Source organism: Misgurnus anguillicaudatus, chromosome 12, assembly GCF_027580225.2.
Source record: "Misgurnus anguillicaudatus chromosome 12, ASM2758022v2, whole genome shotgun sequence".
Lineage (NCBI taxonomy): Eukaryota > Metazoa > Chordata > Actinopteri > Cypriniformes > Cobitidae > Misgurnus > Misgurnus anguillicaudatus.
In genome coordinates this window covers 18,279,192-18,295,131 of record NC_073348.2, presented here as the reverse complement: position 1 = coordinate 18,295,131, position 15,940 = coordinate 18,279,192, and the positions used below count along the sequence as shown (strand labels likewise).

At 36.1% G+C, this 15,940-nt stretch overlaps 1 protein-coding gene across 2 annotated transcripts in view; it reads right to left on the bottom strand.

The window, feature by feature from the left end:
• The window catches only part of itga2.2 (integrin, alpha 2 (CD49B, alpha 2 subunit of VLA-2 receptor), tandem duplicate 2), a 33,737-nt gene extending 18,708 nt beyond the window's left edge, over window positions 1-15,029 (bottom strand). For both annotated transcript variants that reach the window (XM_055208987.2, XM_055208988.2), the window contains exons 1-8: window positions 14,895-15,029; window positions 11,203-11,326; window positions 5,687-5,796; window positions 5,438-5,532; window positions 3,684-3,798; window positions 3,455-3,582; window positions 3,214-3,362; window positions 18-168 (exon numbers count right to left, since the gene is read on the bottom strand). In XM_055208987.2, the coding sequence (XP_055064962.2) occupies window positions 18-168; window positions 3,214-3,362; window positions 3,455-3,582; window positions 3,684-3,798; window positions 5,438-5,532; window positions 5,687-5,796; window positions 11,203-11,326; window positions 14,895-14,937 (915 nt within the window). In that variant the 5' untranslated portion in view covers window positions 14,938-15,029. The remainder of the gene's footprint in view (window positions 1-17; window positions 169-3,213; window positions 3,363-3,454; window positions 3,583-3,683; window positions 3,799-5,437; window positions 5,533-5,686; window positions 5,797-11,202; window positions 11,327-14,894) is intronic.
• Between the last annotated feature and the right edge of the window lie 911 nt (window positions 15,030-15,940).

Sequence of the window (15,940 nt, the reverse complement as noted above, 5' to 3'; positions counted from 1 at the left end):
ATGTTTCATTTACTAACCGCAATGCCAAAGCGTGTGATATTTTGCTTGTCACACGCCTGAATCACAGAGTCCCTGAGTCTTGCATCATGTGACTCTCCATCAGTGACCACCACCATCACTTTAGAAGCCCCAGGACGACCTCCGTTTTTGGTTAGGAATGCATTATTTCTATGAAAAACAAACACGTGCACACATTCACAAACCCATAAAGAAAAGACAATCCTGTCTTTATTTAAAGGTGAATTATGCAGGATTTTGCAAGAAAAGTATGGGCTTATGAAAACCAGTGGCGGCCAGTGACTTATTTTTCAAGGGTGCACGATCAAAACATGTATTTAGCCTGTCATATGTGTGGCTCGTCATGTCAAAATATGTGTTTGGCGCATCATGTGAACCATGGGCATCACGTGTCTTGTCAAAATATGTGCCTGCTGCAAACGCGTCTAAAGGGTTTATGATAAAAGAGATGCTTGTGTTTGTCAGATGCTCGCTTATTCTCATGCGTAAACAGAGTTTAGTGTTAAGTTAGTTTCTTGCAAGTAGTTTGTGAACGTGAGCGTCTCTTTTATCATAAGCTCTATTGACGCGTGTGCAGCAGGCACATATTTTGAAATGACTCATGATGCACATGGGTCACATGATGCAATGAACACATATTTTGAATTTGCGCCCCTCAGAAGAAAAGTCACCGGCCCCCACTGATGAAGACAGTGACCAGACGTTAAGGATCTACACTATCAGAGAAATGGTCAAAAAATGCTCCCTAGCTGTCACTGGGTCGGTACCCTTTCAAAAGGTACACCTTTATACCTAAAGAGTTCATATTAGTACCTCATATTGGTACCAAATATATGCATATCTGTACCTAAATGGTACATATTATCAGCTTTTTAAATGGTACTGCCCCAACAACAGCTTGGGATAATTTTTTTGACCATTTTATTTGACAGTGGAGTTACTAAAAAAATATTTAGTGTCAAGTAGAAGCCATTCAACCACTTAACACTCATTTTGTTTTTTTAAGCAAAAGAAAGTCATGTCAAATGAGTAATGAGGGGTGATGGCAAAATACATTTTTGGGTAAAATATCCGGTAACACTTTCCTTGAAGGGGTGTTCATAAGACTGACACGACACCTTCATAACCATGACATGACATGTGAAAAAAATAACCAGGACATGAAGGAAATTTTATGCATATTTATGACAACTGCCATTAACTGTGTCATTTGTTCAGTTATGTCATTTTTAATGCAAAGATGACATTGTTTGAGATGTCTTTGTTATGACAACTTGACAGTAACCAATACATCATAACTTGTTATGACAACTTGACATTACCAAGACAACATAACTGACCATTTTTACCAGTGATACAAATTGAATTTGTCATTAAGTGTTAATACTCTGTCATATTGTTTTCTAATAGCGTCATGAATATTTTTCTTGACCTCAACTACAGTGGTACAAATATAACTTGTCATTAAAATGTCATTAAGTGTTAATACTCTGTCAAATAGTTTTATAACAGCATCATGAATATTCTTCAGTTCATATTTTTTTTTAAGTTTCCTATAGGTTTAAGAAATAAAATTAATCATCCAATAATAATTAAAATTGATAAAATTATATTTGGAGACCGATTCACCTAAAATTAAATGAAAACAGTACAATAATGGGTTAAGTCATGCAGCGTTGGGTCCGTATCACCGGAAAAGGTACTTAAATTAATTCATTAAATGTTTTGTTCATTTTTTCTTCTATGTCAGAAAATTGCAGAAACCTCCATGTGAAGAAGAACAAGTTCTGTTAGTTGTCAGTTTATGTTTTGTGCACATACATAAAGTTAAGTATAATCTTTTGACGTGCCTGTTAAGGTATTTAAAATTATTTGACAGAGTATTAACACTTAATGATATTTAAACGACAGTTTAATGTAATGTTACGCCATAAAGCTAGATAGTTTCTTAAAGGATTTGTCTTTTTTCTTAAAAAAAAAATCCAGATAATTCACTCACCACCAGGTCATTCAAACTGTTGATGTCTTTCTTTGTTCAGTAGAGAAGAAATTATGTTTTTTGAGAAAAACATTCCAAGATTTTTCTCATTTTAATTGACTTTAATGCACCCCAATACTTAAGAGTTTTAATGCAGTTTAAAATTGCACTTTCAAAGGACTCTAAATGATCCCAAACAAGGCATAAGGGTCTTATCTAGCGAAACGATTGTCATTGTTGGCAAGAAAAATAAACCACCTTTTAAACCACAACTTCTTGTCTTCCTCCGTTCGTGTGACGACCCAGTGTGACCTCATGTAATTGCGTAATGACGTCAAAAGGTCACGTGTTACTTATATAAAATGCACATTTGCATACCATTTTAAACAATAAACTGACACAAAGACATTAATTAATATCATTCCACATACAACAACATCGGACCGGTCCTCTTTCTCCACACTTGTAAACACTTGGGCGTAGTTTCGATACGTCATCCGTGACCTCTTGACATGATGATGTATTAAGTTACAGGACCAGAGGAAGACAATAAGTTGTGGTTTAAAAGTGCATATTTTTTATTTTTCTTGCCAAAAATGACAATGGCTTCACTAGATAAGACCCTTTTGCCTCATTTGAGATCGTTTAGAGTACTTTGAAACTGCAATTTTAAACTGCATTAAAACTGTTAAGTATTGGGGTGCATTAAAGTGAGAAAAATCTTGGAATTTTTTCCTCAAAAAACATAATTTCTTCTCGACTGAACAAAGAAAGACATCAACATTTTGGATGACATTGTGGAGAGTAAATTATCTGGATTTTTTTTAAAGAAAATTTAAATGAAAACTAATCGTTTAAGTTTGATAATTATTCTGCTATGTAATGTTTATGACAAATTTATGACAAGTTATGATGTTTTGGTTTATGTCAAGTTGTCTTAACAAAGACATGTGATTGCATTAAAAATGACAAAATTGAACAAATGACACCTAATGACTGTTATCATAAAATCTCCTTTATGTTCATGACACGTGTCATGTCATGTTATGAAGGTGTCATGTCAGTCTTATCAACACCCCTTCAAGTAAAGAGTTACGAAATATCCTTTTAGTTAAATTTGCAGTGGTTCTGTATATGCAGATTGTGTATGCTAATAGTATGCTTTTTTACAGTACATTCACGGTTGTTTGGAAATTAGAGAGCTATGCATTGCACACCTGGCAAAATCAATGGCTTTGAATGTGTTTGTCTCTAATCCCTCCATCTGCGCAATATTTGAAGCAGCTTTAATCATGGCCTCTTTTGTGTTATAGGAATTCAGTTTGAACTCGAACGAAGCATCAACAGCATACTGCATGACACTGACCTGCAAAATAATAATACATATACAAGATATTAAATACAGCGAGTACAGCAAACCCAGGTATAAAGTACAGTACACAGTCGCTTTTCACTCACCTGAGTGCTTTCAGGTCCAATATCTAAACTTTCCAACAGTTTCTTAAGAAAATCAACGATTGGTTCCCACGGGTAGATGCTGTTAGATCCGTCCAAAACAATGGCAATATCCATAAGACTGCCACATGCTGTTTAAAAAGGTGAAATGGTTCAGAGGTTAACTCTTCATATAGAGATATGCAATTTACAAGAACTTTTCCTTTGAGAATATTTAGAAGTGTGTTCATACTTTGGACGGCCGGTGCGAAAGCTGACAGGAGAGAAAACTGAGGGCTCACATCTGCGCATACTCCAGGATAGAAGTACAGACTACCACAGAGCTGCGCCCACAGAGGACCACAAGTCTACAAAAACACACAAATTCAACTTCATATGATAATAATAAATATTTTCAGATAACTCTCTCTCTCTTTGCTGTGAGTTTAACACAAAAGCAAAGCCTACATGTGACATGTGATTTTGAAAAATTTCATGTGAATCCCATGTAAAACCCTTTCGATCAGATTTTTTTTATATAAACTTCCTGATAGCAATAAACTCCGGAGCAGATCTGCAAATTATCCAGACCTAAGCTGCCGACTTCAGAGCAGATCCATTATGGATCCGCCCTGGAGCCTGTTGCTTTTAGGCTTTGTGTATTCATAGCATTTGTCTCCAAATGTTTTGTAAGGCGTCTATTTCAGAAATAACCATTCACATTTTTTCACAAGTTCATATTAACATGTATTCAAATATGATAATAAAGCATATAGGGTAAGATTTCGAGCTCGCAAAACTAGCCCAAACCAAGAGTACTTCCTCCTTCTTAACTCTTTTCCCAAAATTGAAGTTGTCTTGTCAATGAAGAGAAAACATTTGCATAAAAAAGTGTTCCTGATTAATTTTTATGTTAATTTGCAATACTGTGATTATCCACTAAATAGCCTACCCACACTGCAAAAAATGATTTTCAAGAAAAAAATTCTTAGTATTTTTGTCTTGTTTTCAGTAAAAAGATATAAAAATTGTTTTTGTGCATAAAACAAGCAAAAAAAAAAAAAACTGCCAATGGGGTAAGCAAAAAATCTTGAACTTTTTCTTAAACACTAAATTCAAGAAAAATTCAAGAAAAATTTGCTTACCCCACTGGCAGATTTTTTTTGCTTGTTTTATGCACAAAATCACTTAAATTTGATATTTTGGTCTGAGAACTGGACTTGTTTTCTTGGGTCGTTTTGCTCATCAGGAAAGGGCATCTTATTGTGGGAGATTTTGGATATTTTTGCTGAAAACAAGACAAAAATGCTAGGATTTTTTTTCTTGACAATCATTTTTTGCAGTGCAATTTATAAAAAACTGAAGCAAAAACGTAATTTAATAATTTTAAACTCTGTGTATGTTTTGATAATCGTTCTGAATCTGAAAAAACTTCTTCACAAAAATGCAATTATTTCAGCTTTTTGCAAAAAATATTTTTAAAGAAAAATACCCATATTTCAGAGTTTATAAGCAGAGAAAAATATGAATAGGATGAAACATTTTCTTCCCGTTTTGTTTGTATGTTTGTTTATTGTTTGTTTAACAGCCGAGGGTCTGTTCGTTCATTTGATATATTTGTATGTTTATATATTTTTAGAATTTTTTTTCTTGTAAGGCATTTTGTGAAACTTTTGTGAAAATCACAAAAAATACTTGCGGGCAACTTTCCAAAAAGTGGATGGTGGGCAATGAGTTAACCGAGATACCAGACGAGATGGTGGGGTAGGAGGGATGGCGCAAAAACGGGACAGAGGTGAGGGACGGCTATAGTGTATATACCTCTTTGCGGTGATTGGTTGAATTCTATGACCATGCCCCTCCCGCACTTTAAACTTGAACTTCCCAAGTTTAAAAACTCATTAAAAATATCAAAATCTTTTTATGAAACAATCATTCTAGAAGCAAAGAGTACTTGTATAGGAGAATTGTAGTGTTGGACATATGAACAACAGGAGGTCTTCTTACCAAAAACCCGCCATTTTTGGTTGTTCGAGTGAGAGTTAGTCCTAAACTCATGTTGATGTTGATGCCATTGGAGATGGTTGGCATGTTGACAGAATCTAAGAGGAAGTTAGATGATATAAATACAATGATATGATATTCTAAAGTTGACGAGTATGAAGATTTAACATCTGAAATTCATTTTAACTTGATCTTTCTGAAAACACTATGCTTAATGATGTCAGTTAGGGATTATGGGAAATGTTTGCTTACTTTGAAGATTAAGAGTCTGACAGCCGGTGCCTGGGTTGCTGAGGTCACACTTATAGACGTCTCCCTTTCGGTTTTGAGTGTATCCCTTCCAAGGAGAACCCACCAGGAGCCTGAGGAACAGTAAAAGGTGTTGGCTACATTTTACAAGCCTGAATTAAAAATGAGCTCAACCAATAGTAAAACTTTTGTGCCTTGGCCTGTGGCTGTCTGTTCGTTTGAAGAATGGCAGACAAAGTTCTGTGAAATTTTATTTGGTGATGCAGAAATGACGAGTTTTATCCTTTAATAAGCAGAGATAGCACAGCAGGGTGTGTGTATCTGAATGTGCACATCAACCAAGCTTATGTGTAGGTGCACTCCGCTTCCTTCCAATGTCCATTATACAATCTAAACACACCCACTAAATTACACAGAATGTCTCAAATAGGTCTCCTTAGGATGATAACATGTTCTGCGTAGACTAAACACAGCAATATGCAAACAGTGACACACAAGCTTAGTCACGTCACATCCTATGACAGTTAACATTAACAAACTCTATTACTGTTATATTACTGTACATTAATGCAGAGCTTGTTTCTCAAATAACTACCCTGGATTTCTATCATTTGACATACATCACGCTATTGTCTAACAGAGAAAATGTATTAATTTAACTCTCTATAAAACGAATGAAACAAAGATGATTTAAAAAAAACTATATGTTTTAATACCGCTAGGATTTATTTAGTACTTAACTCCTTAAAGTTTTTTAAGGTGGATCTGGGGACCTTAAAATTCTGTTTCTACAAGGTTGTGAAATGTCATGCACACAAGTTTTGGGAATTCCAGGGAATTAGGACATGGTCTACGTCACTACAAGTACAAATGAGTAAACCCCAAGTGATTCTGGGTAAGAATAATTCATTGTTTATACAAACACACACTGACTCCAGGATCTTTGGTCTACGTAGGGGTCTGTATGAGTGCGACCTACATTACTCAGAGCTCCACAATGAGATTGATGATATCAGCAGCATTCAAACTGGTGCACACTAAAGCATGAAACCCCTGAGTGATTGTGTCATCAACACACCATGCAATACAGCAGGAAATGCCTCATCTGACCCTTTGCACAACATAGAGTTTATTGAGAAATGCTCACATTAAAAACCTGTCTAGACACGGCAGAGGTAACCATAAATAAACGATAGGAAAAGCATAACGTTTATGGGCACTAAATATTATATGAAGTAACCTTATCATTTATTGTGTGCAGTTATTACAGAGATACCACATTATTAAAAAACAGATCTAGTTCCAGTCCTCAAGGCTGATTGGGCAATACAGAATCCTGAGAAAAATTCAGATTTTGCGGAAACTACTGTTGATTGCACGCTTACGATTGCATAATGAACTGCGCAAGACATAACAAAATATTTCAGGGTAACACTTTGCAATAAGTTTGTATTTGTTAACTATTGGTTAATGCATTAACTAACATGAACTAACAATGAACAATACTTCTACAGTTTTATTAAGCTGTATTCATTTACTAACACATTTTTAAAATCAAAAGTTGTAACTGTTAGTTAAAGGCGGGGTGCATGATCTCTGAAAGCAAATGTTGATATTTGAAATCAACACGCTCCTATCCCAATAAAATCTGGACCTTCTTTTGATAGGTCCGCCCCACAAATACGCAGCCCAGGCAATGGCTGCGTTTACACTTGGCATTAACATGCGACCTGTATCCGGATGTTGTCCACATACACATTAAAAAGACAAGTGTAAACGCTTTTGTGTGAGGAATGTTATCCGATCTGTGTGTCCTGATGCAGAGGTGGTCGAGGACGCTTTGTGATCGGATCTCAGTGTAATGTAAACGCAATCCAGCCATCGTATCTGCTTTTGCAGGCCAACGTCACGTCACACAGAACCCCGCCCACTATCATCTCCTCTCACTGACAGCTGTCAAAAATAAAGGATGTTATTGAAATAAATCGATATACAAAAACATTCTAACACTGCTGACTGTATTTAACTTATTCAGTCATATGTTTTACATGTTTCCACTATAGTATTTATGTAGTGATTTAATATTTAATGGCAGAATTGATCGTTATAATGTTTGCGTTTCCATGGCGACATATCAACGTGAATGTTGCGCTTCTTTCTGGTCAGTCAGCAGTTTCTATCTCATTTAACACATTTTAAGTTACTTGAAACCAAATACATTTATTCAATGTTGGTTTCATACAAAGTAAGTTACTTATAAATGTGTTTGTAAATTACAATTACTATACGCACTATAGAGGGAGACATGAACAGGAAATTTAGGAAATTGTTAGCTGTTTTATTTAAATCGTATTCCTAAATCATAAATCAAAAACGTATAAATTCAGGCAGACTAAGAAGTCCGGATGGTCATCCTAATGTATCACACGGATTTTGTTGTTGATAAAAAGCATGCGGGTGAAAGTCAAGTTCAGGTAACGTTGAAACGTGCCGTTGCATATAAACAAAGATAAAGCCTTTAAAGCTAAAAAAAATAAAGCTTAAAATGTGAACATCACTGTTTTTGGGTTTGCTAGTTATTCTCTGCTGTTTGCTTCTCAGTAGCACTGTACAATACGGGATTGCGGTTACCCCGACAACCCTAAATCATGTGACAGCTGTAGCCATCTGTGATTGACAGCTATCCACCCAGCGCGCGTCTCCCTGAACGGGATCCAATCACACATCCAAATACAGAAGCCACATTTATGTGACAAATGTAAACGCGCCAAGTCCTGATATACGGATGATCGGATCTGCGTGAACGGATCACCGAGAACGCATGTTAATGCAAAATGTAAACGCAGCCAAAGATGTTGGTTAGTAGACATGCACCTTACTGCTGATTGGCTACAAGTGTTTTTCGGTAGTTGGCCCGACTCCCTTTTCCAAAGTGTTTTTCAAAAAACCATACACCCCGTCTTTAATTCACAATAAACTAACATGAACAACAGTATTTTAAAGTTGTGAGAGACTCTCAGCTTCCCACAAGTGGGCGTGGTTTCAGCACTGACAGTGGAAAACCTCCCAGCATTTGAGAGCAGAGAATCCTACTTTTCCAAGATTTTGATAATGTATTTAATGTACTTGGTGTTTTTTATCATTCAATCATTTGTCTGGGTGGTTATGTTCACATTTTTCTGTGGTGTGACAAACAACATAGTTTTCACTTTATGTGAAGCGACTGTTTATGCTGCATCTTCTTCCTGAAGCGCTGTTTGAAATTCGTCCTCCGTCTGTGTGTGTGCGTGTGTTTAAGTGGACTCAAAAGTGCATACATGGAGAGACGCGTTTCAAATAGCAAGCGAAAAATCTTTCTGTTCTTGACAGGACACATACAAACAAAATGATGTCGAAATACCACAGTATTCTTTTTTCTAATAAAAACATTTGTTTAAGTTGTTTGCCAATAAACGACATGGCAGAAATTGTCCTTGTCTTAATTCATGTATGAATTACAGTTATGTCGCTTACGTAATGTAGCCTTTTTTAATGTTTATAGATAGAGACTTATGTAGACTACTTATTTGTATGTCCCACAGCTGACATGGAATGTTATTAACCGGTTCAGGAACGTCAATTTTAGGGTTAAACCGAAAACCGGAAACGTTAAAATACTGTTTCTGGAACAAACCAATTGGGGAAATTTTTTAGCTCAAAGCCCTGATTTTAAGATATGTTAGTGCAAGTTGTTTTCAGTATGGACAGGTCTTACATTTATTTTAATCTAGGACTAGTCTAATCCCGGTCCGGAAAAACCGCCCATAAGAATTTAGTCCTAAGCTACGTCCGAAATCACATACTGTGACAATAGGTACTGAAATAGATGAACTACCAACTCATCGACAGTTAAAACAGTAGGTACTATATAGTATGAATATGGATAGTAATGAATTCGGACATACTACATACGCCATATTGATACATCACGTGACATATGTCGTCATAACAACAAGTTAGTCAACTGAAATGACGTTAAACTAGCGCAATTTAACCACAAGAGACAGCGGTTGAATATATGTATTGACATTTGAATAGAGCTGCGTTACCGCTTTTGGACATTTCTAAATAAAACAACACCCCTGTCTGCACCAATAGCCCTGTGGTTAGTGCACTAACACGTAGCACCAGTTTTCTCATGGCGACCCAAGTTCGATTCCCGTCTCTGAGGTCTGTTGCCTGTCTACGTTCCACTATACTGTCTAAATAAAGGCAGTATAAAAAGCATAACTAAAAAAACAACAACACCCCTCTGTCTTCTTCTTCTTCTTTGGATAACTCCTCCGCTGGGGGCTCAAGCAATGTGTCCATCAAATGAACACTTCAGGATCTTATCGGAAGTAGTAGGTCATCCGGGTACTTCTCGCCTACTGTTTTTGGAATATTATGAATTCAGACATACTACTTGCCTTGCCTACTGCTTTTCGCCTACTATATAGTATGAAAGTAGGCGGTTTCGAATGCAGCACTAGTCCACGAGTACACAGGTATTAAAAATACATATATTGTCCACACAAGCATGGTTTAAAAAATATCTCTGTCCGCATGAAAATGTAAAAACGTGCCATGAAGCGCTGTCAAGAGCATGCCAAACCGCAAACAGCTGCAGTTTTGAAAATACCCGTGTCCATGTGGATAGGGCCTTAGTTAATTTAAAGCAAAAAAATTTATCTATTAAGTTTTTTTTATTTCATAAAAATATTTTCACTATGTTATGCACAACTTCCCCCAGTAGTAACACAACAATGTATAAGTACATAACACAACTAATGTATATAACAGAACTATACACATACAAAACAAACATTTTCACTCAATAAAATTTGATACATTGTGTGCTATTTCCTCCAGTCATAATTTATGAGTTTCCGGGCTATATTGTTATTATAAAAAAGAGCATTGTTTAACACGACACGCAGACAATGCATAACCCTTTAGCTGTGTGTCGTGTTAAACAATCCTCTTTATTATATTAACAATATAGCCCATCAGCTCATTCACTGTTTACATTACGACTGAAGGAAGTATCGCACAATGTATCAAATTTTAGTGAGTGAAAATGCATATGTTCGTTTTGATGACAGGAATGAGGAAAGGCATTTGTTTTCCTGCTGATAGTTTCTAAAGGAACTTGGTCTCTCGACATCCAGACACATTTAATGACCACAGGAAGTTATATCATCAAAGGAAAACAGCTATCAGGATGTGTGTGAGCGCATGCAAAAAATACATGTCACAAAAATACATGTCACAAAAATACACGACTGTAAGAGTGCTATCAATATATCTTATAAATGTTTCTGTACAGGAAGGTGTTCTTGTATATCTAAATTGGTAGAGCATTGTGTTAGCAGCAGCACAAAGGTTGTAGGTTGAACCCTTAGGGAACCCAAATACTCAATAAAATGTATAGCTTGAATGCATTGTGAGCCGCTTAGGATAAAAGCATCTGCAAAATTCATGAATGTAATAAATCTTACCATTTTCCTTGACTGTTGCTAAACTGTTGCACTGTGTAACCAAACTGTTCTGCCGCTAACCCTGAGAAGCTCCTGGCTCCAGAAGTGCCCACATTAAAACCTTGAGAGATATTGATACTAAAACCTGCAAAAAATCAGAAAATTAGTTTTATAAGAAATGTTAAAATTGAAGTTGCTTTGTTACAGTTCAAGGAAATTTGAGATATGTAGACATGCCACAACACGAGATCTCAGTCCATGAGGGATAGACTGACTATGTGCAGTCAAACTTTGATGTGGGTACTCATAGAGATTGTAAACAACATTTAGTTACTTCAACATTGAGAAGATCCACACTGAGTGTGATGCAAGACCTTCATACAGTACCACATTGTTTTAATTATGCAATTTCAAATGCAACAATTGGAAAAGTTAATTGATTATACTTGATAAGTAAAAGTAGGTCATAATTTAATGGTAATTCTGAATTAAACAGTCTGTTCTTAATTCACACACAGTTGAACGAGTGAATCAGTGTATGTTGCATTTGCATTAAAACAATAACATATTTGAGATGTGTATTCCCTGTTCAGACTAGCATTAGCCGAGGGACTAGGGCTGGGTATTGGCAAGGACCTCACGATACGATACATATCACGATACATGGCCCATGCCCCGATGTATTACGATACGATATGTTGCACATTGCGATACATTGGAATGCTTTTTTCCTTTTTTTTATCAAAAATATTTAAAAAAAAACGGAGCTGATTTTTCACCCTTTTTTAAAGCCAAAGTGCATCCACACGAAAGCTGCAGGTGTTTTTACATTTTCTGCCATTTTTTCACTCCCGCTAACTTCTGAGACATTGCCGCATATGACGGACAACTGGACAGCGACAACTACAGCAGCGGCATGGAGGTCGTTTGGCTCACAGAGGGGTTATATTAATTATTTAAAACATCGATAGCAGAGATTGAAATATCGACACACTATCGTGGAAAAAAGTATCACGATAGTTAGCTGTAACGATATTTTTGCACAGCCCTAAGAGCGACATGATTTCATTTATTTCAATCTTGGCTACACGAGTGACAGTGAGCGTTGACGACAGGAAGTGGGGCGGCAATGTGACAAAGTTGAGAAAGGTTTAAGTTTATACAAATTACGAGTGACTTTCGGGAGCGACTACCAATGGGAGCAAAGCAGTGGAGTTCACATCATCCGTCTCTTATCATTTACTGGAGTGTATGGCACTCATTTAATATTTATGTTAGATGTTGGTGCAATTGAGTGGAGGTGGGGACTAATTAGCTTATAATTAGCATATTTATGTTATGAGCTGTTGTGATTGAGTAGAGGTGGGGACAAATTAAAATATTCAAGGGTATAGAGTTTTTTTTATCTATATCTCATGTGCATCTGTAAATGTATATTTGTATACTTCAAATGTTTATATTTCAAAGTTTATTTTATATTGTAAATATCATCTAATTCTATTTTATTTGACTTTAATTGCAGTAGTACTTCATCCATCACACATCACCTTTGCTTTATTCCACCTTAATGTTTGTTACTGTGTTATTGTATATTTCTTGTTTTAAGTATAGACCCTTTTACTGTTTGTACACAATGATGGCGTGGCAGCGTATGGGCACGCATTTAGGCAATGGAAGTATGGTAAGTATCAACAGTGAAGCAACACAGACAGAGAAAGTTATTTTAAAAAGTTGACTTTATCAACATTTTTAACACAGCTACCAGATTCGTGTACTATAGTGGGGTGGATAGAAGACGTTAGCAGATGGCCAAAAATAAAGTTGCTAGATACATATATACGTATATTAGTATATTATATTAGTGCAACCAAACGCAACAACCAGACATTTTGATGCTGGGAAACCGTTTGAATAAACTTTCTGAGTTGCTAACACGTTAGAACCAATGGGGAATAACACAACTTCTGTTGCCAAAATGCGCGCGCAGGCTATTTGATCACATGTGTTGTAAAAGGGTCTATAATGCTTTGGCAATTCTGTAAGTGACACAATTATCCCAATAAAGTTTCTTTATATTTAGTTACATTCAAGTTACGTTAAAGCATGAAGCGAATTTTTTTCACACCTTTTTTCACACCTTTTTTTTGGGAACTGGTTCATCTTGCATGTGATGCAGAGCTGAGGCATAATCAAAACAAATCAAGGTCACATTAGGATAGTGAACTAAAATTATTGAAATAAGTAATGCATACTTGGGTTTGTAATTCTGCCACTACACAGAACGGCTATGGTTCAGTTGCACACTGAAAATGCTGATGGTGTGAAAGCACAATGGGAACACATGCTAAAAATGCTCTGCTTGCTTGTCCGGTGCAAAACAGGCCCAATGTTGTTAATGGCTGCTCTGAACATCTGAATTTAATTTTACATACTGTATAGTGGACTCTTGCACAACACCACTGGGAAATATATATCTTCTGACATCACTGACATCTCGTATTTTTGGGTGGTGTTCATAAAACATGTAGGGTCTTATCATGCAATCTGCATGTTGCCGGTTTTTATTGGGTGGTATGAACCAGAATCAATCTAATAGTTCTGCAAATTCATATGCAAGTCAGCAGACATTTGATTCTTTCTTAAGACTGTGTTTATGATTAAAAATAAATGAAGATTAAAAACACAAGTCTTTGTTTTTACGTTTTTTATGGAGATTTGTCCATTAACATTTAGAGACTCAGAAATGTAGAAACATGTCTGTACACGAACAACACACACACAGTCATCAGTCTTGATGCTTGTTGAACTCTTAAAAGTCTCCTCATATAGCCTACTTTAGTTTCAATCTAATATCCAGTACTGAGTAATGAGTAGGAAAACGTGTGACATAAAGCTATATATGAATAAGTTACTTATATGTGCTCTAACTGATGCCTCATTATTTAGGATGCTAGTATTTAAAGACACAAAGAGGGCTTTTAAAGTTTGTGGTGCATATAGCACTGACAGAGACATGACACAAAGCAGAAGAGTTATGTCATGAAGATGAAGAGGAAATAAGAGAGTTCAGACTCTGCTCTGAACAGGAAGAGAGAGAGAGAGAGAGAGAGAGAGAGAGAGAGAGAGAGAGAGAGAGAGAGAGAGAGAGAGAGAGAGAGAGAGAGTAGTAGTAGTAGTAGTTCCAGTCCACTGCTTGCATTATGATCAGTAAGCCAGATAGCCCAGTTTGGATGCTGATCTTTGACACCATTCAGACAATGAACAACACTCTTACTATATTTTCATTATGACAACACATCCTGTGGGACATTCCCTGTTGTCTTGCTCATAATTTACACTGCTGACTATTGCATTATTTGTGTTGTGAATCATAAATTTCTGAATGAAGTTGATTTTAGCTTTTAAAGCATCAAACATTGTTAACGTTTTGCGTTGCTTCGTTTGACCAATGTCAACATCAAACTGCTAAGCTTATTAAACGTTGAAGGTTGTATAAAATGGTGTGAATTGAATTGATAATAACAAACATAAATCCCATAACATAATCCTAAAGAAGGTAACAAACTTTAACACAACTTTAAACTCTTAAATATTAAGCTTAAAGGATCAAACATTTACTCAACTCCTTCAGGTATAAATACTTCAGCTGTTGTCAAAGCGCAATTACATCGTAATGATAAAATAAACGTGTACGTGTGTGAATGAGTACTTACACAGAAAGACGAGGAACCGCAGATTTTTCATGTTTAAATCCATTATGTTATTCAGGATGCACACAAGCTATGTATGCAAAGTCTTTGCATGCAGTCCAGTGTATGTGTATGTGTGTGTGTGTGCGTGTATGTGTGAGTGTGAAATAGCGGAGCAGCGCTATTAGGGCGGAACAGATACATAATGATGCTGCTTACGTCACTCATATTGATGTAATTCACAAAAACTCTTTTCAAACCCTCTACAAACTACGCAACGTAACAATTTAACAGTAAAACAAATACATGAAATATAATTTCATGTTTAAAAGTGTAAATATTTTGCTTTAACCTCCTACTCGAGCTTTGATTTGGCTTGCATTTCAGATTTCTTTTAGCTATTTGGGGTTAGAAAAAACCAATAAATATAATAACCAAATATTTTTTATTTATGAAGCAGTATAATTGTCCACGTTTGTGTACAACAGGTTACACAGAATTAAAGAGCACCTATTTCATCGCTAAAAACAATCTTATTTTGTGTATTTGTTATAATACAATGCCTTTGCGTGAACATTGTTTTCCACATAATATATATTTTTGTAGGTCCAGATTTCACTCTCTTCCTGAAACGCACGGATTTGAAAAGCTCTGTGTCCCTGATTGGCCAGCTAATCTGTACGTTGTGATTGTCTGAATACCTAGCTCTGAAGTCAGCCGGAAATGTGATGCTGCTTACCATGTTTGAAAGATTCGCTCACAATGCAATGCTAACAGGAGTTACTTACAGGCTGTGAGTCCGAACCGTGAGGAATTATGATAATGTCGGTCTTGTCTCACTAATCCCCAGAAAGTAAACTGTTGCCTACAATCCGTGTGTTTGTTGTAGTCCAAGAAAAAAGATTTACGTAGGAGACGATAACTTTGGGTTTTGTACCTTTTGCATATCTTTAGCATGTACTAATACACACTTACACACCAAAGGAAATGTAAAAACGTGAATTTGACAATAGGTGCTCTTTGTATTATGAAAACAACAAAAAATGTGAACCATTTTCAAAATGAAGTGT